Here is a 26,220-nt window from a genome sequence, read left to right on the forward strand (position 1 = left end):
TGTGCGGTGTAGAGGAGCAGCTCTGGGGCAGTGTGGCTCCTGCTCCTCTGAGGATCACTGTGAATATATCATATCCCACCATGAAAACGACACATCTGGACCTATGATCCGGCGGTCACACCCACAGCCTGGACTTCTGTGGACTCTGCGCGCGAGCCGCATCCTCTCTGCCCCCACGCGCGGCTCCACGAGCGGCTCCACGAGCGCCAAAGGTAAAAGAAAAGAGGCGTGCTCGTGCTCCTGCTCTGCCTGGGCTCAGCTATGAGGCGAATAACGGGAAAGAGCAAAGATGAAACTCTGATCGAGCTGCAGGGGACCACGGACTCACAGGCCACAGGTAAGAAAACACACACACTCCAGACACGTGACACTCCATATGACACTCCATAGATGTGACACTCCACAGATATGACACTCCATAGATGTGACACGGGACCGTTCTCCAGTGGACACAAACAAACCTGACCCTCTGTTCTGTCCAGTGTCTGAGGAGTGTCCTTTATTCATATTTTAATAATAAAATTGAAACAACACACACACATCCAGCACAAACCTCAGGTACTTAACTCATTGCTACTTTCTAGTCGTGCGTAAGTGGCACTGAGGCTGCGTGATGACGTCATGGAAGGAGGATTACAGTTTGGGACAGTCCTGGCTCAAGATGTTTCACGTAATTGATCTGATTTAAATCCATAACTGCTCTAAACATCAGTGCGCGTGTTAGATACAAAGACATGTTTAAATTTAGGTCAAACTGTGTCATTTATAATAAGATAATGCTCAAATGTGGGTCTATTTCTTGTCTTTTTAGATCATGTGACTGCCGTATGGTCACACACTGGAATATACAGACAAATAAAGTGAAACTGGAAACACATTTAGAGCAGTTCTAAGCCAGTGTCATGTGCCCCCAGTGAACAAATCCTCTTTAGTGTTTAACTGTTACATATACATCTGCAGTCTGCTCATGTTCAACACAAAGACACAGACCAAACGAGATTTAAATCATCATCCTGAAGGTCTAAAGAAACACGACTGTCCCTGGAGCTGTAGTTACATGATAATATACAACTATTATTAGCAGCAGTGATAATAATTCTGGACAACACGAGTCGATTGATTAACGATTGTGTTTTTCTTCTGTCACGTCTGCAGTAAACAGCCGTTCTTATTAAAGGTCGTCCGGACAATCATCTGTCAGTCTAATTTCATTTAAGTGTGTAACCTTTGGAGCAGCGACTATAACCTCTGCTTTTATATAATATCAGACACTTAAAGGCGGCGTTGTCCCGCAGTTATTGGCTGTTTTTTATGGATTCTCTGGAGGGACGTCCGTCTGAATGAAGACAAATCGGCTGCACTTTGTCTTTTTCCAGTTGTTGTTGTTGTTATTGTTGTGGTGCATTAAGGCTCCCACAGGTCTGTGAACACAAAGTACTAACGTGAAGCCTGGTGATGTGTGCGTGGAGTGGGAGAGTGTATTCATTAGGGACACTGAACTGTATTATGTAATTGAACCAGGCACTTGGTTTGTTGTCATAAATGTGCTTGTTGTTTTTTGTTGGGTCACTTGACATGGGATTTTCTTTTTTTTTCTAATGAGAAATATAGATAATAGATAATAACACACTGATTTAAAGAACGTTCCTCTAATTCTTTATCTCAGAAATTGTATAAAACCCCAGATTTATCAGATTATTCTTCATCACGTGTCCAGTGTCTTGTCTTGTCGTTTGTTGCTCGGCGCAGGCTCAGTCTGTTCTTTGCCTGTGGCTTCATTAGGCTTTTATCTGCTCTGTCCTGTGGTTTCACGACAAAGAGGAGGAAGTATTGACACTTGAGGAAAAGGTCTTTCCTCACCTCGTTATATCGGAGCCAAGTATTGTTCCCAGCTGCTCAAACACTGATTTATGGACAGGCTGCACTGGCCTGATGCAGCGCTCGCTCCACAGATGGACTGAGGCTGTGTTTTGTGTCGCACTTTGGGTGAAATCTGTGTCTGGCTTTGACAAACAGGTCCAGGTACTGAGGCCGGATATGGTCAGACATAATTTAATAAGACTGTGTCCATATTAAGGCAGTATCGCTCCAGTATCTGCAGATCATGAAGTCATCTTTCACTGACTTGAACCGGAGCCAAAGGGTTTCTATGGAGACGCAGTCACATGACGCCATTAGTGCCTTGAGAGACGCGCGATCCTAGAATCCACAGGCCAGAGATTTGACCTCAACGCATAGGAAAGTAAATAATAAAACATTAAATAATCTTTTATTGATGTGTTCCAGGCCGCTGGTTGTTCAGTGTCTGAGTCTGCAGCTCAGACTGAAGACGTGAAAAAGACTCAGGAGATTTCACTGATTGATCTCGATTTTAAGGCTCATGGCTCATCAGAATCACTAAAGTCTGAGTAAAGTCTGACCAAAGACTTGAAATCAGACATAGATCATTTTAGTTCTGACTAGAGCGAAGCAAAGATGAACTTCTCTTTGTTTATATTTTTTATAATGGACACAAAATAAGTCCACACATAAAACACGCTCATGTTTTGAGATTAAATGTGAAAAGTATTTGCCCTTGCTCTTTATCTGCACCATTGTCAGATAAGGCCATGTTCTTGGCAGAGGTTTACATACTCAAAGACTTTTGTCTTTTAAAAAAGTTCTCCCACCACTGCCAAGTTTTGTACGTGCACAGTTCATAGTTTCCTGAAAGTTCTAGGCTCCTGTAGTGTCTTTTTCAGAACAGCACGTAAAAACTTTAATACTGTGTAACGACGCCAAAACTTTAATATCATGTAACGCCAAAACTTTAATATCATGTAACGCCAAAACTTTAATATCATGTAACGTCAAAACGTTAATATCATGTAACGTCAAAACTTTAATATCATGTAACGTCAAAACTTTAATATCATGTAACGCCAAAACTTTAATATCATGTAACGCCAAAACTTTAATATCATGTAACGCCAAAACTTTAATATCATGTAACGTCAAAACTTTAATATCATGTAACGCCAAAACTTTAATATCATGTAACGCCAAAACTTTAATATCATGTAACGACGTCAAAACTTTAATATCATGTAACGCCAAAACTTTAATATCATGTAACGTCAAAACTTTAATATCATGTAACGCCAAAACTTTAATATCATGTAACGCCAAAACTTTAATATCATGTAACGCCAAAACTTTAATATCATGTAACGACGTCAAAACTTTAATATCATGTAACGCCAAAACTTTAATATCATGTGATGACATCAGACGGTTTAAGTATTTTTAGACGCCCTTCCCTTTAGCCTCAGCTGTTTCCCGTTGGATCTGCACATGTCCAGATAACAGGGAAGTCCATTTGTGACACATTGTCCCTTTGTAAACTCTGTACATTTGAGATTAAATGTCTGTATCAGTTCACAGCAAACTGTAGATCTGCAGGAAGCCAGACAGAAACAACGTGATGTTGGCGGCAACCGTGTCCAGGATGTTGTGGGTTTGTTGTTATGAAGCAGAAAAAAACATAAGTGCCACAGACGCATAACTAAAAGAAAATATAACATATTCATTATAGGGAGTATTTACATGATTCAAAATGTTTTTTTATGGAGAAATTTGGAGAGAAACAAAGAATCAGTCATGAGAAACTTGTGTGTAGTTTGCTCTGTGTTTGGAAATGAAAAGCTGAAGGAGACATTTAGAAACTTTAAAGCCACTTTTGTTTCGTCTCGACTGATGCAGCTCAAGGCAACGGCTGCAGATGAACATCCTGCTGTGTTTACATGAAAACATCCTTGAATCGAGGGAAAAACACATTTAAAATGATCTCATCAACATTATTGTTTTGAAAATATGCAAAATTTTAATATCAGGCTGCCAAGAAGATGAAAAATGTGACAAAAACAAATGAAACAAACACATATTAAGGGCATAAAGGACTGTTTGTGATATGTGCCACGTTTAGTAAATGTTCTATAGCTCACTTAAAGATGATCATGAGGATAATCCACAAAGACTCTGTCCTTGAGTCTCTGTTCTGTTTGCATGTTCTTCTGTTGTATCATTTCTGTGTATTTGTGATTCGTCCCAGTCTGCCCTCGTGCATCTCCTCTGATTGTGTCTCCAGAGTCTTTTCCAAATGAAGCTCTGATCTATATTTATGGAGGTGTGATCTGAGCAGAGTTACATGTGTTAAACTGTAATAAGTGAGCCGTGTGTTTAATTATACATTTATATCACTTTTTGTTAGATTTACCGGCTATGAAATGTGACTTTTGAAGGTAAACTGATCGGGCTAAACGATTTTTGGATGATAAATTTGTTTTTAAATAGTTGTAAAGTGCACATTTTAAACAAGTCCAGGAGCATTAACTTAAAAAAACAGTGCTAAACAAACAAGATACAGTTTCAGAGCAAATCTGTAGAGGTCTCAAGTCCAGAGAAAGCAGTTTTTTTAGACAATAAGACCAGATATTTCGTTGTTTTTAAGAGGTTTAATACATTCCAGCCTTTGCGATTGATGATTGTAATGAATCAAACTGCGATTTCAGTTCGATTGCAGCTCTGTTTAGAAATAAAGTTATAAAACTGTCTGAACAAACAACACAAATACACGTTGCATCATACAGTTGGACTATTGAGCCTCTGATTAGCTGTAATGTTTGGTCTCCCGGGGCAGGTGCTGTTTGCAGTGGGAATCTCTCACACTTTGGCCTCAGATCGGGCACATGTTCCTCCGTTTTCTTTATATATCCTCCTGAGACCCGAGCTCTTGCAGGACTTTATCTGCAAAACCTATTAAGTGCTTGAACACATACGTTTGGTGTAAAGAAACAAAATGAGAAACAATTGTGCCTCTAGGAACAATGTGTCTCATTTGTGCTGCTGACATATGCCTTTAAATAAAAACTAAATTTAATAAAAAAATAACAAAATAATAATAATTAAAAAAATAATAATACATAAAATAAATAAATAAATTTAAATACAATACAAAAATATTAAATACAAAATAATAAAAATTTAAATAAAAACTAAATTAAATAAAAAAATAAAAAAAATTATAATAAAAAAATAAAAAATAATACATAAAATAAATAAATTTAAATACAATACAAAAATAATATTAAATACAAAATAATAAAAATTTAAATAAAAACTAAATTAAATAAAAAAAATAATAAAAAAATACAAAATAATACATAAAATAAATAAATAAATTTAAATACAATACAAAAAATAATATTAAATATAAATAATAAAAATAAATAAAAATAAAAAAATAAAAATTAATATTCTAAACTCCTAGAAATATTCAAAATTGAACATGTTTTTGTTGCTGTTCTTCTAAAAATTTACACTGTGGCCTAAACAACCCAAAATGTGTCCACAGATGAGGACACCAGGTCTCAGGAGGGTATTGTAGTTTCTAAATGAAGTCATTACCTGTGCACGTTAGCAGCACGTGTTCTCCTGCAGAACATGACGCATAAAAGAACTCAAAAGCTTTTCTACTGTGAAGAGCTGACACTGTTTGAGCTTAAACCCACAAAGCCTGGACCGTGAAAGACGAGCAGGAAGTGGACACATAATCGATAACCATAAACTGTAGCTCTGCACTGGACGGAGGTTTCATTTAATCGTATCGACGCTGGACACGCACACTTTCTTTAGGCACTTAGAACAACAACAAGTCGGTTCAGATGGAATAATTGTTGTCATGAGAGAATTTGTGCGTCACATAAACTCAACGCAACTGGTCAAACCTAATCTCTCTGCCGTATTGAGTAAGGACTGGAACGTTCAGGAAAAGCTCTACAGTTTTCACACTGTCGGCTTCACGTGTGATTCTTTAGAGTTAAGTTGCAAACGATCCTTGCACGATTCTGACCTCGGCTCTGGTTAAATGCGTTTCCGCCGCTGTGAGGATATCAAACACAACGGGAGTCGTACGGAGCGTTAGAACCAGAGCTGAGGCTGGTTTATTCTTCTTAAACTCTCCTAAATCGTGGGTCTAACATGAGAAACCAACACCAGTTTATATTTATATGATGCAGGGGATGTGTCTTCGTCCATATGAACATGAACTTCCCTGAACAAAAACAAAATACACTGCCAGGTCAGGAAAAAAGCCACCACCAAAACCAGAAGGTCCCACACTCTAATACTTCGTTTGACCGTGTTTAGCTTGAATTCGCTGTGGCGTTGTTTCGATTTCGCTTCTGCAACGTCACAGATTCATTTCCATCCAGTGTTGCATTAATTTTTCACCTGTTGCATTGATGCTGGTCGAGTCTGACGCTGCTCAAAGCTTCTCCAGAACAAAGATTCTCACTGGGGTTAAGGTCTGGACTGGTGTGAAAATGACGTCTCTGTTGTAACGATTGACACCAAAGATTCAGAACTCGGGAAAGTTTAACAGGTTATTTACAGATTGACATGTGCAGATGAAGGTGGGTGGATCAGAGCGGGGTTGTTTGCAGTAGTACTCGAGTAGATCGTGGGCAGCGGGGTCAGAGATGAGGTCATTCGTACCTGTCGAGCTGAACTGGGTCAGAGGCAGAGGAGCTGAGCAGGATCTGACGAGGAGCAAAAAAAACATCCAACTTAGAAAAGAGTAGCCCCCGTCTCACTCTGTCTCTCTCTCTCTCTCTCTCTCCGTCTCTCTCTCCTTGTCTCACTCTGTCTCTACTTGTCTCACTCTGTCTCTCCTTGTCTCACTCTGTCTCTCCCTGTCTCACTCTGTCTCTCCTTGTCTCACTCTGCTTCTCCCTGTCTCTCCTTGTCTCACTCTGCTTCTCCCTGTCTCTCCCTGTCTCACTCTCTCCCTGTCTCACTCTCTCCCTGTCTCTCTCTCTCCCTGTCTCACTCTCTCCCTGTCTCACTCTCTCCCTGTCTCACTCTCTCCCTGTCTCACTCTCTCCTCGTCTCACTCTCTCCCTGTCTCTCTCTCTCCCTGTCTCACTCTCTCCTCGTCTCACTCTCTCCCTGTCTCACTCTCTCCCTGTCTCTCTCTCCTCGTCTCACTCTCTCCCTGTCTCACTCTCTCCCTGTCTCTCTCTCCTCGTCTCACTCTCTCCCTGTCTCACTCTCTCTTGTATCACCACTGACTGTGTGTCTTTTCCAGTCGTTTGCTCAGCCCTCTCTGTGATATCCGTCTATTTACTCATCCGTGGAGTCAAACGAGGCCGAGTCGACTCTGCGGAGGGGCTGCACACACAGATTTGTAACGACTCTCTCTTCCCACGATCCCGGTGGAGAAATGACACAGACATTTCTCCTCTGAGATTCCTCAGCTCTGATACAGCACTTTGAAATTCCTCTGCAGTGACTGTTCAAACACGTCCTGGACACGCCCACATACCCCCACGCCGCTCTCTGATTGGCTCACGCAGCTGTCTGTCAAGTGCACTGTGTAATTAGAGGCGCTTCATTGTCCCGGGGCAAATAAAAGGCACAAATGAAGCCCCTAAATCAAGACTTTACCATAAAAGTGTTTAAAATACAGAGACACAGAGACACAGAGACACAGAGACACAGAGACTCAGAGACTCAGAGACACAGAGACACAGAGACTCAGAGACACAGAGACACGGAGCTCTCAGCGAACACAAAGTAAACACATTATTACATTTATGGCTTTCCGTGTTTAGTTGTAATTATATTTTTGAGATATGGTTTGTGTAACGGCTCTTTCAGTGTGTGTTTCATAAGAGTCTAAGCACTTTCTGCATCAGCCCAGCACGTCTCCATCTCTGCACAAATGGAAAAGGCTTTTACGCTGCAATTAATTTAGTAAATATTAAGTTTATGGTGCTCATTTTGAACAAGAGAGAAACACAAACAGCTAAGAGCATGTGTTTGTAGAGTAAACACATAATCAAACTTCAGGGACACATAGAATTATATTTAGACATTACACTTTCCTAATTACAACCATTTATTGTTTTATTATTATTATTATTATTATTATTATTATTATTATTATTATTATTAATAATAATAATAATAATAATAATAATAATAATAATAATAATAATAATAATAATAATAATAATTTATTATGTATTTATTATTTTGTTATTTTATTTTATTATTTTGTTTTATTTTATTTTATTGTTTAATTTTGTAAATATTAAGTTTACGGTGCTCATTTTGAAAACAAGAGAGAAACAAACAGCTAAATTGTTTTATTTTATTATTTTGTTATTTTATTTTATTATTATTATTATTATTATTATTATCATTATTATGTATTTATGTATTTATTTATTTATTATTCATTTTGTTTTCTTTTATTTTATTGTTTAATTTTGAAAACAAGAGAGAAACAAACAGCTTAATTGTTTTATTTTATTATTATTATTTTGTTATTTTATTTTATTTATTATTATTATTATTATTATTATTATTATTATTATGTATTTATTTATTTATTTATTTATTTATTATTCATTTTGTTTTCTTTTATTTTATTGTTTAATTTAGTAAATATTAAGTTTATGGTGCTCATTTTGAACACAAGAGAGAAACAAACATGTTTGTAGAGCTCTAAACACATAATAAAACTTTACAGAGACATATAATTATATTTGGACAATGCACTTTCCTAATTACAACCATTTATTGTTTTATTTTAACCTCCGTCTTTAGCCTCAGCCTCAGTCTCCAGCTCCAGACTCCGCCCCTTTCTTTTCCTCCTTCACTTCATTCCGCAGCCTCCCCCACAGGAAGTGCCACCCTCCCACCGCTCACGAATAAAAGAGGAGCATAGCGGTGCACATTCCCTTTGGCAAAGCTCGGCACGCTGGGAAATAAAGGAATGTGGTGTGTCGTTATTGTAGTCGGGACTTTTATCTCCCGCAGATCTAATCACCGACACGGAGATGTGCGGATGAACAGACGGGTTTTACTGGACTCGAGTCGGATTTGGTCTCAAAACCATGTGGCTGTAACTGTAGAGCTTTGCTAATTACTCTTAAAGGGGCAGTATCTTTGCAAACCTGGTTATTATGTTGCATACCACATATACTCTGCACGGAAATGTACTCAGGACCAGGTACATGGGAAAAAACATGAAGGATTTATTCATTATTCAGCTAAAAAACAGCCAATTACATCCAGTTACATCACAACAGCGTGTATGAACTGTCAATATAAGATTTCTGTGGCGTTAACGATGAAAAACGTGATTATTACTTGTTGTGTTGTTGTGTTTTACTTTACGCAGGACTGGAAATAACCCCAGTTTTGTCTTTTTTTTAAACTCAAGACTAAATCTGAGCTCAAACTTAACATTCACGGCATCTGCTCGTGTGTTCGGTGCCAAAACGTGGTGCAAAGAGACGCCATAATGTGCTTTTTTTCCCACACTTCCCACACAATATGGCGCTTTGTTGTTTGACTTACTCCACATGTGTCAAACTCAAGGCTCCCGGGCTGAATGTGGCCCTCCGCGTCATTTTATGTGGCCCACAACGAGATAAATTAACTGTCCTGACTGTCTTAAAATGTCAGTTTATCTGGAAATACAGTTGTAGAGCGTTTTTTTTAACATCTAGGGACATGTATAAGAAAATAAATACAGAGATGGTTAATGAACGAGTTAAAAAAAGTACCGGTAGTTGCATTTATTTTACGTGTGGCCCTTTAAGAGCGACCGTTTTGCTGATCATTCTAACAAAAACTCCGGAGGCTCAGCTGGTAAAATGATTAGCTCAGAAGACACATTTTTGACTCTCGCTCGGACATATCACATTTGTTTTACTCCTGTGTCTGTTTCTTGCAGTCAGACTTGGAGTTTGTGCACGGTAATATTTAAATTATACGCAAAGAACATGCAAAATTATAATGTTAATATCTAAACGAGGTGATAAAAGAGAGAAACGTTCAGTGTCAAGTGTCAGACGAAGTTAATAAATGATAAGTCAGGAGTTTTACAGCGTGTAGTTCAGCTGAAACTTCATTTTATAACTTTAAAAATGACTTAACGAGCTCTAATTGTGATTGAAAAAACGCAGAAAAATGACTGAATAGCGTCACCCGAAGCTTCATTTCACTAACCGTGCGCTGGCAGATGTGAGGACGTGGACTGGTCTGATGGTTTCTTCTCTTTTCTGAGGAAGATCCTGCCGTGTCTCTCATAAAAAGCACAGTCCAGTCCGTTAAACGACCTCTGGGGACGCGCTAATGGCTCCTGAGATCTTACGTTTTCGTCCTTTTACAGCTGAAGTGGTGATAATGCGAGACGGACAACGGTCACACGTTTAGTCCGGTGTGTTATTTAAATAGTGTTTCAGGTTTAAAGTTAAAAAGACGGTACTGGTTTAATGATTTTAACTGTACAGATTTGCAATAACGAGCTTTATATTCAGCTAAACCTGCGTTAAATGAGTTCGAGAGACGTTATTGTACTTGGCAAAGCAGCTTTTTCCCCTCAGACTGACCCTTTTTTCACTCCACATTCGCTGTTTCCCATTTCCTGTATTGTTTTAACCTATAAAAAAACACAGTCCACGTTTCAAATTATTCAATAAACACCATTTTCTCTTGTGTTTATTCGTTTTTGCAGATGAAAACAACGGGAACGGCCTCAGCTCCATGTCTGACCGGACGCTGCCCGGAGAGGTACGTGTTACAGAAAGTGAAACGTGTCGGGTTTTTTAGTTTTAAAAGCTTTCGTAGGAGTAAAGCTCTGACCTCTTTTGTTGACTCATCGTTTTGAAATGGTGCATCACGTGACCATAAAGTGCAATCTCAGCGAACTACAACAAGAAATGCAAATGTCAGAACTGTAGATTCATATAAACTGGACTTTTAACATCAAATCTACAAGTTTTATCGCAGCAGAGACGACAAAGAGGATGCACTTCGCTCTCATTAGTGCCAAATTGCATCCATTACGCGCTCGCTGATGTTTAACCGTTGTTTTTTGTCACAGGACGTTTGGTAGTTGAATGCACGAGTCAGATAAACAAAATGGGTGGAGTTTACGACACAAAAACACGTCTTTATCTTCTCCAGTGGCATTAAACACAATTGTGCACGAACTTGACACTTCTATAAGGCGAATCGTGCAAAAGAAGCAAAAATATAAGTAAAAAAATGTCTAAAAAGTTGGATTTAAGTGCATAAAATCCCCAAAAATCAATAATAAAACGAGTATTTAAAGTAGTTTTGTGGTTATGTTTGAAAATATAGCATCATCCCGTCCATTTTTTATAACTTTCAAACACTTTTGGTCACGTAAAGTCTTATTTCTGTGTCTCCAGCCCTGATCAAATATTTATAATCTTTGTCCACAGACTGAAAAGCTACACCCAAACAAAGACACGGTGTTCTTCAGGGACGGGCTGAGGAGAATCGACTTTGTTTTGTCTTACGTGGACGATAAAGACGGAGAGAAGAAACAGGTTGGTGCAAAAATAATAATAATAACTCGGTCAGCGTTTGTGTTTGTGACGTTTCCAGACACGGGCAGGACGTTATTACACAAGATGAATCCACAACAGAAATGAAAAGAGGAAATGAGCTCAATTATTTTTCCATAAACGTAGGGAGCTATAACTGTTTCCCTTTTTTTATAGTAATAACTACGTTTTCTCTTTCACAAATGAGGCATTGTGTTGAGTTTTTGTATTTTTATTATAGTTCAAACACTTTATATTTTAGTTTTGAGCTCTTTTGCACGTCTTTACCTCACGCATTTTGATTATTTCCTGGTTTAGTCCAAGTTTGAGCCAAATTTAATCCTGATTTAGACTTGTTTTGGTCATAATCCAGGTTAATCTCACAAATTTTGACATCGTTTTGTGTGTTTTTACAGTATAAACGATGACAGAACAGGCGTTTCAAAAGAGAGAGTTGTCTAGTTTTGCACTTTTACCCTTGTTAGACACATTCTAACATTTCTCCCGCTTTAACAAATCAAAGTCAAAGATAAAATGTTCTTAATCATAATTTCAATCCACAGTGAAGAGATAATCTGTGCTTTTATCTGTCTGTTTTCATCGCGCAGCACCAGGCGTCTGTTTATGTGAGGCAGGAAAATGTAGATAAATGTTCGCCTGAAACATTATTACAGTTTGCGCATTAGTACATACTTTTATATCTTTTGGAGAAATGAGAAAACGCTGTGAGTGTCTGATTTTTAACCTTTAATCTAAACTGCACAAGAGCCACTGCGTCTGCTCATGTTTTCAGACCCAAACGATGAATAAAACTAAGCATCTTGTCGATCGAAGATGAGAAATTAAAAATAACTATATGAAAAAGTAAGAACTGTGAGTGAATTTATAGCAGAATAGGAATAGTAGAAGAATTAGTTCATTAATATAACTGTTGATGAGTAATCCTAATCCTATAAAACGCTGTTGTTTTGTAGTCGAGGATGTTTTACCTTCACTTTTCACCCTAAACGTCCCATTTTGTCGTATGAATTGCCTTTTACGTTGCATTTAGTGATGATATTTCTCTACCTAGCGGGTCCACGGAGTCCGTTGTGTTCATTATTACGGATTAATGCCTTATGTGGGTATTTCTAAATTTAGCCGTTGTGTCAGTGCCCTCTGCCGCACCTACTGCACTTCTGCTGCACTGCTACTTTATGTTTCCACGTCATTGTTTCACCACAGCCACAGATAAAACTGTACGACTCTGCTACAAAGTGAAGCGTGTTTAAGTTTCCTCGTCATGAAGTCAGGACTGAATTACGCGTCTGAGTGTTTTGTGACTCACGGTTGGACTCAGAATGATGTCGTGTGTGTGTTTTTCCCAGGAAAGGAGGCGAGAGTTTGAAGCCAACCTGGAAAAAATTGGCCTTGAGTTGGAGACTGAAGACAAATCTGTAAGAAATCAAACCTATTCTGCCATCTAGTGGATTTGACACGCAATCACAACATGCAGCTTGACCACATCTTAAAGGGATGTGCTGTCACTAAAGCCTGACATTTCTCATTCCAAAGCTATAATATTTTGTTTTAAACTGTTTTCCAGGAGTCAAAAGACCAAAAAACCTACTTCTTAAAGGTCCACGCTCCTTGGGAAGTGCTGGCGAAGTACGCAGACATTTTAAAAGTCAAAGTTCCCTTCAAAGACAGCGACATCCCGCACGGACGTGATGCTGCGTTCGACTGGCTGTCCTTCCCGTTCCGACTCCCGGACAACATCATGCACCCGGTCCCTGATTATTTCACCTACCCCTTTAACAAAGATAAGGCGGATTTCTTCCTCATCCAGGACAAAGACACTTTCTTTTCACCGTCAACGAGAAACAGAATTGTAAGAGTTTTAATAAGAACACGAGATATTACATTTATGATATTTTGGTTTTGATTTGTTTAGGGACAGAAAAATGAGTAGGTAACAATAAAACACGTCTAAATATTAATACTACTACTTCTTTAACCTCCTAAGACTTGAGTTCTTTCATGACTTTATTCATTTCTCTTTGCTTTTTGGGTTAATTGGACCTGATGAGAGTAAAAAAACAAAGGATTATCGTTTTACATTATGAGAAAAATGATGTCCACACGTGAGGATGTTGGTTATTTGAATAATGATTTGCAAAAACTATTTATTAAGACAAAAAAAACAAAATGAGAAGAATGTGAAGTGCTGCAGACAGGCGCCTTTACAAAAAAGAAACATTCTGAACATTCTAAACTCTTAAAAACATTCTGAATTGAACTGTTTTGCATCGTCGCTGTTTTTCTTCTTCTAAAAAATGTGCAATATGTCCTTGTCCTTGGAGGTTAAGGGCCATTGTTTAACTTTTCTGTGTAATCTCTCGGTCGTTCAGGTCGAATCCATGACAAAAGAACAAAACTGAATCTGTCAACTGGACAAAACGTCGGAATAGGTGTGAAATCACTCATTAGGGGCTTGAATGACTATGTGAAGTTGGACACAGTGCACACTTAAAGCAGCTCAACAGACCAAAACTAGTCTTCACTTTTACAACGTTTTGCCCAGTTGACACATTATTTTTTTTCTTTTGCCTTTAAATTATGTTCTCGTCTTGACCCACTTCAAATTGCAGCAGATTTATAAGGTTTTTTAGCGCAAAATGTTTGTTATTTACCCCTTTTTCATCGTCTAAACAAACAGAAAAACTAAAAATATGCACATAAATTAAAGTGAAACAACCACAAAACCTGTCAACAATAACAACAGGCCGATCTCAAAACCACAGCATCGAAAATGACCCAGTTTTCTTCCTGTTTTTCCCTTCAGGTCTACTACATCTTGTCTCGATGTCCATATTATAAAGAGATAAAAGACAAAGACAAAACCGGGATCAAACGTCTGTTAAGTAACGGCACCTACACCGCCGCGTTTCCACTTCACGATGTAAGTCGACACTACGCCAACGAACTTCAAAAACATCCAACTTTCGAATCTGCAAACGACAAACTTGTGCTTCTGTGTTTTTTTTTTTTAGTGCCGTTACTGGAAAAGAGGCCGAAATCCCGATTGTGAGAGTGAACGATACAACTTATACCGAAACTGGGCGAGGTTTCTGAGTTTTTACAAAGAGCAGCCCCTCAACCTCATCAGGTCAGCTTCAAATACACAAAATATTACTAAAAAAACGCACATTGTTAATAGTATTTGCTCTGGCAGGAAGTACTACGGAGAGAAGACTGGGATCTACTTCGCGTGGCTGGGGTTTTACACAGAAATGCTGTTTTTTGCGGCCGTTATGGGAGTTATCTGTTTTGTCTATGGACTCCTCAGTTACGACGACAACATAACGAGGTCAGTGCGGATTAAACTGACTGAATAATCACAGATATTTACATAAACATCGATTTATTCTTGTGTTTTAGTAAAGAAATATGTGATCCAAATATCGGGGGCAGCATCCTCATGTGTCCACTGTGCGATAAAAAGTGTCCTTTCTGGAAACTCAACTCCACGTGTCTTTCTTCTTGGGTAAGACGAGCGTTTCATACTGAAAAATGAACGTTAAAAAGTCCAAAATAAATACTATAGATGTAAAATGGCTGCAGGATGTTGTCAGTTTGTCTTGTCGTCCTGTTTCTTTCAGCAATCGCATCTTTTTGACAACGAGGGGACGGTTTTCTTTGCCATATTTATGGGGATCTGGGGTAAGTGTCGTGAGCTAAAACCTAAAAACAAATGATTTTTTTAAAGATTGTAATGATTCAGAGGTGAAATTATCAAAAATGTCCAAAGGATTTTCATAAAACAGTGGGACTTTTATACATTTTTGTGTTATAATTATTGAGAGAATCCACTTCATTCACATCGTTTAATAGACTGTCATTCGTTTTATCTGTTATTATCTTTACGAAATCAAACTTTCTGAATGATAAAGTAAAGTTAAAGTGTCATAATCTTCTAAAAATCACAATATAATCCTTAATGTGACCTGGATAATAATGAAATCTCTGCTTTTAACCTCATACGTGTGTAAAAACTGTACTTACCTTGTCCCGTCCGCCGCAGTGACGCTGTTCCTCGAGTTCTGGAAGCGGCGCCAGGCCCGGCTCGAGTACGAGTGGGACCTGGTCGACTTCGAGGAGGAGCAGCAGCAACTTCAGACCAGGCCCGAGTTTGAGATCCAGTGCACAGGACGCAGACTCAACAAAATCACTCAGGTACGATTATGAGTTAGGATTATACGAGATGGAGGGCGGGGTCGGCGGACGATCTGGCCAGAACACGACGCTAAGGACGACTTGTGGAAATACCGAAGACGACAAAACGTTCTGACCCCGAGTGAAAGAAAGAATCCTCCGCCTCTTAGTCCTCCGCGGGTGGAGCTGTGGTTGCTTGATCAGGTGTGCGGGGGTGTGGCCAAAGTCTCCGCCCATCTCCAGGCTCAGACACAGAAGGGAAGAGCACAAAAAACACACAAAAAACACACAAAAAACACACAAAAACCGCTAATCCTGACGATGTTTTATTATTAAGTGTTTTAGTCCTGGTTTAGTCCTGGTTTAGTCCTGGTTCAGTCCTGGTTTAGTCCAGGTTAAGTCCTGGTTCAGTCCTGGTTTAGTCCTGGTTTATTCCTGGTTTAGTCCTGGTTTAGTCCTGGTTCAGTCCTGGTTTAGTCCTGGTTTAGTCCTGGTTCAGTCCTGGTTCAGTCCTGGTTCAGTCCTGGTTCAGTCCTGGTTCAGTCTCCGCCCATCTCCTGGCTCAGACACAGAAGGGAAGAGCACAAAAAACACACAAAAAACACACAAAAACACACAAAAAACACACAAAAAACACACAAAAACACACAAAAAACACTAATCCTGATGATGTTTTATTATTAAGTGTACGATTAAAGGTTGTTTTTGTCTATACTTGTTTGGCAGAAGTGATATTTTTGAGTTTTTTGTAGGAAATGGAGCCATATCTTCCTCTCACCACAAAGTGCGCTCGTTTCTGCCTCTCCGGTGCCACTGTTCTCTTCTGGGTAAATTATATTTACCGATTCAAAGATTATAAAGCGCCTCGTCTTCGTCGTAATCATTATATTTACCTCTGTGTGTGTGTGCGTACCTCTTATACACACAGATGTCGTTGATCGTGGCGTGCATCATCGGAGTCATCGCCTATCGTCTGGCCGTGTACGCCGCCTTCGCCAGTATCATCAAAGACCCCATGAGGAAGATCCAGTTCGTGGGCAGATTCATCACTCCGCAGCTCGCCACGTCTGTCACCGCCTCCTGCATCAACTTCGTCATCATCATGATCCTCAACTTCCTGTACGAGCGGGTGGCGGTGTGGATCACTGATATGGGTAAAGACGCTGACGAGTGCGGGGTTTGGATGTGAGACTGTAGAGTACGGATGAAACGATGTCAAAAAGGATTAAAAACAGACTTAGACGCAGCGCTGAGGCAGATCGCGACGGGTTGATTTGGTTTAGTCCTGTTTCAGTCCTGGTTTATTCCTGTTTTAGTCCTGGTTCAGTCCTGGTTTAGTCCTGGTTTAGTCCTGTTTTTGTCCTGTTTTAGTCCAGGTTTAGTCCTGGTTCAGTCCTGTTTTAGTCCAGGTTTAGTCCTTGTTTAGTCCTGTTTTAGACCTGTTTTAGTCCTGTTTTAGTCCAGGTTTAGTCCTTGTTTAGTCCTGTTTTAGACCTGTTTTAGTCCTGTTTTAGTCCAGGTTTAGTCCTTGTTTAGTCCTGGTTTAGACCTGTTTTAGTCCTGTTTTAGTCCAGGTTTAGTCCTGGTTTAGACCTGTTTTAGTCCAGGTTTAGTCCTGTTTTAGTCCTGTTTTAGTCCTGTTTTAGTCCAGGTTTAGTCCTGGTTCAGTCCTGTTTTAGTCCAGGTTTAGTCCTTGTTTAGTCCTGTTTTAGACCTGTTTTAGTCCTGTTTTAGTCCAGGTTTAGTCCTGGTTTAGACCTGTTTTAGTCCAGGTTTAGTCCTGGTTCAGTCCTGTTTTAGTCCTGTTTTAGTCCAGGTTTAGTCCTGTTTTAGTCCTGTTTTAGTCCAGGTTTAGTCCTGGTTCAGTCCTGTTTTAGTCCAGGTTTAGTCCTTGTTTAGTCCTGTTTTAGACCTGTTTTAGTCCTGTTTTAGTCCAGGTTTAGTCCTTGTTTAGTCCTGTTTTAGACCTGTTTTAGTCCTGTTTTAGTCCAGGTTTAGTCCTGTTTTAGTCCTGTTTTAGTCCTGTTTTAGTCCAGGTTTAGTCCTGTTTTAGTCCAGGTTTAGTCCTGGTTTAGTCCTGTTTTAGTCCAGGTTTAGTCCTGGTTCAGTCCTGTTTTAGTCCAGGTTTAGTCCTTGTTTAGTCCTGTTTTAGACCTGTTTTAGTCCTGTTTTAGTCCAGGTTTAGTCCTTGTTTAGTCCTGGTTTAGACCTGTTTTAGTCCTGTTTTAGTCCAGGTTTAGTCCTGGTTTAGACCTGTTTTAGTCCAGGTTTAGTCCTGTTTTAGTCCTGTTTTAGTCCTGTTTTAGTCCAGGTTTAGTCCTGGTTCAGTCCTGTTTTAGTCCAGGTTTAGTCCTTGTTTAGTCCTGTTTTAGACCTGTTTTAGTCCTGTTTTAGTCCAGGTTTAGTCCTGGTTTAGACCTGTTTTAGTCCAGGTTTAGTCCTGTTTTAGTCCTGTTTTAGTCCTGTTTTAGTCCAGGTTTAGTCCTGTTTTAGTCCTGTTTTAGTCCAGGTTTAGTCCTGGTTCAGTCCTGTTTTAGTCCAGGTTTAGTCCTTGTTTAGTCCTGTTTTAGACCTGTTTTAGTCCTGTTTTAGTCCAGGTTTAGTCCTTGTTTAGTCCTGTTTTAGACCTGTTTTAGTCCTGTTTTAGTCCAGGTTTAGTCCTGGTTTAGACCTGTTTTAGTCCTGTTTTAGTCCAGGTTTAGTCCAGGTTTAGTCCTGGTTTAGTCCTGGCTCTACCTTTTCTAACTAAAATCCAAACTCGTGTAAATTTCATACGTCATCGATCTGTTCAAACTCAAATATTCGTGTACTTTTTCAGAAATCCCAAAGACTCACCTGGAGTACGAGAACCGCCTGACCACCAAGATGTTCCTGTTTCAGTTCGTAAACTACTACTCGTCCTGCTTCTACGTGGCGTTCTTCAAGGGAAAGTTCGTGGGATATCCTGGACACTACACTTACATGTTTGGCCGAAGCAGCAAACTGAGAAATGAAGAGGTGTGTGTTTTCCTCACATTTGTACAGATACATTTAAAAGGTGCTGTTTGTGTTAAACTTGTGTTGTGTGTTGTGTTGTGTGTCGTGTTGTGTGTCGTGTTGTGTGCGACAGTGCGACCCCGGGGGCTGCCTGATCGAGCTCACGACTCAGCTGGTCATCGTCATGGCAGGAAAACAAATGTGTGGGAACATTCAGGAAGCTCTTCTGCCGTGAGTGTCGTCCCACTGCTCGGATTAAACCGTTAAAATCATTCATGGTTATGGGTAATGGTTAGTCCTGGTTTAGTCCTGGTTTAGTCCTGGTTTAGTCCTGGTTTAGTCCTGGTTTAGTCCTGGTTTAGTGCTGGTTTAGTCCTGCTTTAGTCCTGGTTTAGTCCTGGTTAAGTCCTGGTTAAGTCCTGGTTTAGTCCTGGTTTAGTCCTTGTTTAGTCCTGCTTTAGTCCTGCTTTAGTGCTGGTTTAGTCCTGCTTTAGTCCTGGTTTAGTCCTGGTTAAGTCCTGGTTAAGTCCTGGTTTAGTCCTGGTTTAGTCCTTGTTTAGTCCTGCTTTAGTCCTGCTTTAGTGCTGGTTTAGTCCTGGTTTAGTCCTGGTTTAGTCCTGGTTTAGTCCTGGTTTAGTCCTGTTTTAGTCCTGCTTTAGTCCTGGTTTAGTCCTGGTTTAGTCCTGGTTTAGACTTGTTTTAGACCTGGTTTAGTCCCAGTTTAGTCCTGGTTTAGTCCTTATTATTTTTCATTTTTTACACGTTTAATCCCGATATTTGCTCAAAATTTCTCAACACAATTTCTATGTTTAGTTTGTCTCGTTTTTACAGAATGAAAATAAAATAAAATGAGTAAAAAGAATAAAACTGTACATTTCCAGTTCCTGATTATTCCGGTTGTTTTGTCGTTCTTCAGGGTGATGAGAAACTGGTGGAACAGTCGTAAAACACGGCGCCACCCGGAGACGCACTACAGTCGGTGGGAACAGGACCACGTGCTCCTGAACTTCAGTCAACTCGGACTTTTCTACGAGTATCTGGAGATGGGTCAGGACCAAAGACGTTATTTTCACTAAAGGAGACGTTTTAGAAACATTTAACTTTTTATAACAGCGTTTTCTCATCGTATTCACATTGATCTTTGAATAATCCTGTATATTCCTGCGTTTGAGGGCTCAGAAAATTACCGTTTTCACCTACCCCCTGTCTACGCCCACTTCTCTGCGCTTGTGATTGTTCAAAAAAAAAAAAATAGTACTTTGTGTAGGTTAAAAAAACAGTATATTATATTATATTATATTATATTATATTATATTATATTATTCTGATTTTGTGCATCGTTTTCCACCTCTGCACTTATTACAGCTGCACATGGATAATAATGATGATTTTAGGGGTGCTCCTCTATTTACGGGTGCTCTTTGTGGGTGCTCTTTGTGGGTGCTCTTTGCGGGTGCTCTTTGTGGGTGCTCTTGAAGGTCCAGTGCAGCCGAGACGTTTTATTTTGCAGCTGGATAATTGAGAAAATAAAATAACGTCACAAACATAAAATTCAGTGTAAAATTTGAGACACTGGTCGTCTTTTTAAAACATAAATATTTACTGTTTTTGTTTATTTCTGATTTGTCGCTGTCCTCGTCCGTTTGAAGAATGATTAATATTAAGAAAAATGAATTTAATTGAATAAAAACACATAAATTAAACTGAAGGGGTGAGGTCTGTGAGGTGGGAAATCTCCAACAGAAAATCAAGAGTCTATTTCTGTAGCTGAGCAGTTTTAGATGAATATTACGGTTTAGAATGATCAAAATGTAAATAAAATAGTTAAATATATTCTAGTTTAACTCTAAATCCTCCATAAATGTATAATGTGTCTCCTTTACCCTGTTCTTCTCACATAAACGACCCTGACTCCTCTTTTTCCCACAGTCATACAGTTCGGTTTCATCACTCTTTTCGTGGCGTCGTTCCCTTTGGCTCCGCTTCTCGCTCTTTTCAACAACATCCTGGAAATCCGAGTGGACGCGTGGAAGTTTACGACTCAGTTCAAACGCCCGGTGGCCACGAAAGCCCGAAACATCGGATCGTGGCAAGAGATTCTCAACGCGGTGGCCATTTTGTCCGTTGTCACAAATGTAAGTGGATGTGATCGTTTTACATTTAAACACAGACTGTTTCTCTGAGCTGTTTCTGAACATTTCACTGTTTTATTTTAATTAATTTGAGGTTTTTATGATGCATTAATCTCACCTACGGAATAACACGATATGTAGAAAGGCTCAGAAACACCAGCTTGAATATTTCTCGTGATGTTCTAAATTAAAAACGGTGTAATTTTGGTCAATACAGGCACCAAACTCTGAATTATACTGCGTGTCCCAAAAGTCACTGACACTTTTAAATCTTTAATATCTCTTACAATTCTTAAATTAAACTCACCAAATTTTAGCAGAAGATAAACTGAACCTCCCGAGATGTTTGGCGATATAAACGGTTATAATTGTTGAACTTATCACTATGTTTTTTAAGTGTCCACCATTTTGTGTTTGTCCCTGAACAGCCCGATCCCACACACTTTGCGTCACATTTAAATCATTTCCGGCGTATTTCTCTTATTTGATCCTCGATATCACGTTTTAAGTCGTTTATTAAGTCGTCTGAGGTTTATTCACAAACACCTTTTCTTTAAGATCGACCCACAGGAAGAAATCAGGACGAGTCAGGTCTGTGGAGATCACATACTGCCCCCTGTCTGTGAAAAACACGTATTATTCCTTTAATGGCGTTTACGCTCGGGGCGTCTCTGGTGTTAAAATGTCGAGTTTGACCCGTGTGACTCAAAGTTCCACTGGACAATGAGGGTTCGTTCCTCGGGGCTGGATTTACTCAGATTAATGTGGGAAGAGTCGTTCTAAATGCTCTGGAAAAAGAAAAGAAAAATTTTTAAAAACAAAAGAGTTATGGGTTTTTTTCAACTGTCAGTGACTTTTGGGCCAAACTGTATAAGAAATAGTTTAACAATTACACAATAAACTACTAAATACAGTATATGTGCACTATCTGGAGACTAAACCAGGACTAAACCAGGACTAAACTGGGACTAAACCATTGCTAAACCAGGACTAAACAAGGACTAAACCAGGGCTAAACCAGGGCTAAACCAGGGCTAAACAAGGACTAAAACCGGACTAAACTGGGACTAAACCAGGGCTAAAACGGGACTAAACTGGGATTAAACCAGGGCTAAACCAGGACTAAACTGGGACTAAACCAGGACTAAACCAGGACTAAACCAGGACTAAACCAGGACTAAACTGGGACTAAACCAGGACTAAACCAGGACTAAACCAGGACTAAACCAGGACTAAACCAGGACTAAACCGGGACTAAACTGGGACTAAACCAGGACTAAACCAGGACTAAACCAGGACTAAACCAGGACTAAACTGGGACTAAACTGGGACTAAACCAGGGCTAAACCAGGACTAAACGAGGACTAAACAAGGACTAAAACGGGACTAAACTGGGACTAAACTGGGACTAAACAAGGACTAAACCGGGACTAAACTGGGACTAAACCAGGGCTAAACCGCGACTAAACTGGGACTAAACCGGGACTAAACTGGGACTAAAACTTTATTGTTAATTTTATGATTATTTGTGATTATTTCTGTTTTGAGTTGTGTTATTTTAATGTCTTTCTTATTCTGTAAACCACTTTAAACGACTTTGTGGACGTTCTGGTCAGATCACTGCTGGACACTGCCTCATATGTGTCTGAATGGAGGAGATAACTACTCGATTTGGGTCTGAGGATGGAGTTTTATAAATATCCTCAGCCCCAAACCAACTGAAGGAAAACAAAAGGACTAGCTCGTGTGCAAATATGGAGCAAAAACGTGTCGAAAAAACCTGTAGACATCAGAGTAACAATAAAACAAACACGTCTTCTGTTGCTCCTCAGGCTTTCATCATGGCGTTCACCTCGGACATGATTCCTCGGATGGTTTACCTTTACGCCTACAGCGGAGAGGCGTCGATGAGGGGCTACATTAACAACAGTCTGTCCGTGTATCAAGTCTCTGAGATCCCAGATTCAAACATGCCAGACGAGCACAGCGGCTGGTTCGACAACTCCACCAACTGCAGGTACGAAATGTGAAAAAAGACTAGGATGATGCGTAAATCAGAGACGACGAGGAGGGAGTTTTTCTGCAGTAAGTTCAAAATACTTAAAATATATTTGTGTGACTCCAGTATCAATATGTCATCTAAACTTTCAGTACTTTTTAAAATCTACCTCCTCCAAAAATAACCCGCAAGAGGTGAAATCTGCGCAGTATCAGCTTTATTTTTTACATTATTCTCTATGTTTTTGTCTGTAAAACCCCTCACCACACACTTTATACACTTTTCTCACACAGGCGTTAACATTTTCTCACATTTCTCTCTCGTTTAAACTCTCTCAAAGTTCAAACCTTCGTAGATTTAAAAAAAAAGCAAATAAAAATGACAGCTTTTAGAAACACTAACAAATTTCGCACCTCTTCTTCTGACTCTGCCTCTTCCTCTGACTCTGCCTCTTCCTCTGACTCCGCCTCTTCCCCTGACCCCGCCTCTTCCTCTGACTCCGCCTCTTCGTCCTGTCTCCGCTGTAATGTCCTGTAATGTTCTTTTTCCTGCAGTTACTGATCCTCAAAGCTAAATCAGACTCCATCTTTACGTTTTCTTGCAGTTTCAACCCTTTTTGCTCCTCGTTCAAACTTATTCCTGCTGTCGTCTTTGTGTTATTTTCCTCAAACCGAAGATTCATTTATTCCGTAATGGCGCCCCCTACAGCCGCGGAACTTCTACCTTCCCTCAGCGTGTCCAGAAGTCCAACTCTTTCTGCGATGGTCAGCGTCTTCCTCGACCTTTGGCGCTTTTCGTCGGTGCAGAACGTTTCATCGACATTGTGGGTTTTGTCGGGGAGTAAAACAAATCGCAAACGTACAGCACTTCAGAGTCACACTGCGTTCCAACGTTTATGTAAATTTGTCTGAACACATTCTGTACTGAACCGCGATATAACGAGGGACAACCGTGCGTCTAAAAGGAAAAAGATAAAGTGCAGATTATTTTCGGAGCGCCACGTGGAAAAAGGTGTTGAGATGCTGCAAAATTTGGGAATAAATGACAGATGTAGACATTTTCATTAACCTGAGCTTGGCATTTCTTATCGTATCGTAGTACTTCAAATACTTATATACATTTTGTCTTGTACATTCAGTTCATTCTGATGTTTTTTCAGATACCGAGATTACCGTTATCCCCCAGGACACGAGAAAGAGTACACTCACACGATGCAGTTCTGGCATATTTTAGCAGCTAAAATGGCGTTTATCATCATCATGGAGGTTTGTTTCACCTTTGTTTTGTTTTTTACTTGATTTTAAAACATATGTGCATGAATCTGACGTGTATTTTTCGCCCCCGCAGCATGTCGTGTTTGTCGTAAAGTTCTTTGTGGCCTGGATGATCCCGGACGTCCCATCAGATGTGAAAGCCCGTATCAAAAGAGAGCGCTACCTGGTCCAAGAGTACCTCCATAACTACGAAGTCGAGCGGCTCAAACTGCAGCTCAGCGCCAGTTTCATCACGGAACCTCCCTCGGAAATGTCATCGTCTATGGACAAACACGAGATCCTGTCTGAGGGCCTGTAGAAAAATAACAAACTAAACTTAAATAACGGCATTCTCCAAAACTAACCGCCGTGATCATAATCCTACATTAGGACGTGAGGATCATTCGTGTTTAGTTTTACATTTCATATCTGTGAATGTCTCGTATCGGTGCGTCTCAAAATCGTAGAATATCATGGAAAAAGTCAATAATTTTGAGTTGAACGACTGAAATTATTTACCTTTTCCCACAATATCAATACTGTCTTTGCAGAAGTTGCTCGTTTTAGTTGCTGTAGTTATGATAAATATAGGATTTTACATCATTTAAATCCTTTTTCTGCAAATAAATGATCATATTTCAGTACTGTATCCTGCATAATTTTTACAGAAACTACATAATCTACATATTTTTCATTTTGAGATGCACTTTTACATGTAAGAAACGGAACGGTAAGACGTATCTAAACTGAAAAAGGTGAGCCACAGTGAGTTTTCATATCCCTTTACCCACTTTTCATTTTAAGATCGTCGTTGTACTTTGTTCCTTGCATGCAGTTGCTTTAAACGCTTGCAAAATGAAGGACTAAACTGCTGAAAATGAAGCTAAATGTACATGTACGTGTGAACTGGTCCGAATATGCTGGATCCTTGTGGTGAAAAAAGGTCATATCATTGTAAAAAAGTTGATGTTTAACATGTTAAAACAAATACTATGGTTATGTTTAAAGTCTGCAAAGTTTTAAACACTTACTTAAACTTTAGATTTCAAAGACTCTACTGCTTTTTTATGTCATACAAACAGCAAATTTGCCCATTTCACTCACCGGAATATACCTCAAAATGAGTAATTACTAAAAATATAAGTGTGTTCTGCCGCAGAGATGTCAAAATAAACAACATATTTATAATTACGATGAAACACAGTCAAAGGTTTTATCATGTGCAACTGAATTTTCTTATTTATTTCAGTTGATGTGGCGCTTTTGGCTTAAAACAGCTTATTGTTTGGTTGTTTGTCAATGTTATAATTCATTTATGGACTGTTTCTAGACTTATTTAAACTAAATTTGTGTCAGTACATTAAAGATTACTGCGCAAACTAATGATGTGAGGTGAGAAGGACTGTGAGGACGACCGTGTTTTGTTCATTCAGACTCTCAGATCTGACAGCTCTGTGTGTTTGTTGTGTGTTTGTTGTGCGTTTTGTTGTGTTTGTTGTGCGTGTTGGAGCGTGACATTATAGTTGCTGTGGGTTTGACATGAGCCGGTCTGTCAGTGTGAAGGCTCCTGCTCGTTATAAAAGCTTCACTGTACACGGGCTACAGTTCTTTTTTTTATTTTTTGTTATTTTTTATCAGAGTTTGGGACTAATTTGAACAGTTTAATGCTGAAAATAAACCATATTTTTTAGGATATTCCCAGATCCAGAATCAAAAGTGTGATCCGCTCATACCTCAGGTCACGGATGTGGCATGAAATCTTTAAACCGATGCCTTAAACGTCCTTGTTTACTTGTATTTATATCATTTTGTATTGAGTCTTTATTAAAAACTGTTGCAGCTGTTTGTGTCGAGCATGAAAAAAATCTGTCAGAAGTAAATCTCCCTGCTGCCAAGTGTAATGTACATGTGGAATATTTGAATTAAATTTATGCCAAAAAGAATCGTGTTGTTTTTTGTTGTTTTTTTATCTGTTCAAATGCAAAAAAAAACAAAAACATCCTCCATGAAACACAAATTACAACTTATCTGTGTTTTAAATGAACTGGAAATGTTAACTCACAAACATATTTAGAGCAAAGATCTTTAAAATGAAAATAATAAACAATGAGCTAGAGTTAGATGCAAAAGATTTAAGAGATTCAAATCTTTTCATAACTTCAGTAAGAAACACTTTTCCCCAAACAGTGACATTCTCATTTGCTGAACACATTGGTTTATACAAAATCAGATACAACTCACCTTATTACTTAACAAAT

The 26,220-nt window shown here is 39.2% G+C and overlaps 1 protein-coding gene across 1 annotated transcript; it reads left to right on the forward strand.

Annotated features, from left to right (window-relative positions):
* Window positions 1–25,897, forward strand: ano5b (anoctamin 5b). The gene is made up of 20 exons (XM_033984963.2): window positions 1–337; window positions 10,571–10,626; window positions 11,304–11,411; window positions 12,776–12,844; window positions 12,994–13,278; window positions 14,233–14,349; window positions 14,441–14,556; window positions 14,623–14,757; window positions 14,829–14,934; window positions 15,050–15,110; window positions 15,472–15,623; window positions 16,355–16,429; window positions 16,531–16,756; window positions 18,421–18,599; window positions 18,712–18,809; window positions 19,495–19,625; window positions 20,508–20,713; window positions 22,543–22,727; window positions 23,869–23,974; window positions 24,057–25,897. The coding sequence occupies exons 1-20, from the start codon at window positions 262–264 to the stop codon at window positions 24,279–24,281; spliced, it is 2,712 nt and encodes a 903-aa protein (XP_033840854.1). The 5' UTR covers window positions 1–261; the 3' UTR covers window positions 24,282–25,897.
* The last annotated feature ends 323 nt before the right edge of the window (window positions 25,898–26,220 follow it).

The sequence above is a fragment of the Periophthalmus magnuspinnatus genome, chromosome 3, assembly GCF_009829125.3.
Source record: "Periophthalmus magnuspinnatus isolate fPerMag1 chromosome 3, fPerMag1.2.pri, whole genome shotgun sequence".
NCBI classification, from domain to species: Eukaryota; Metazoa; Chordata; class Actinopteri; order Gobiiformes; family Gobiidae; genus Periophthalmus; species Periophthalmus magnuspinnatus.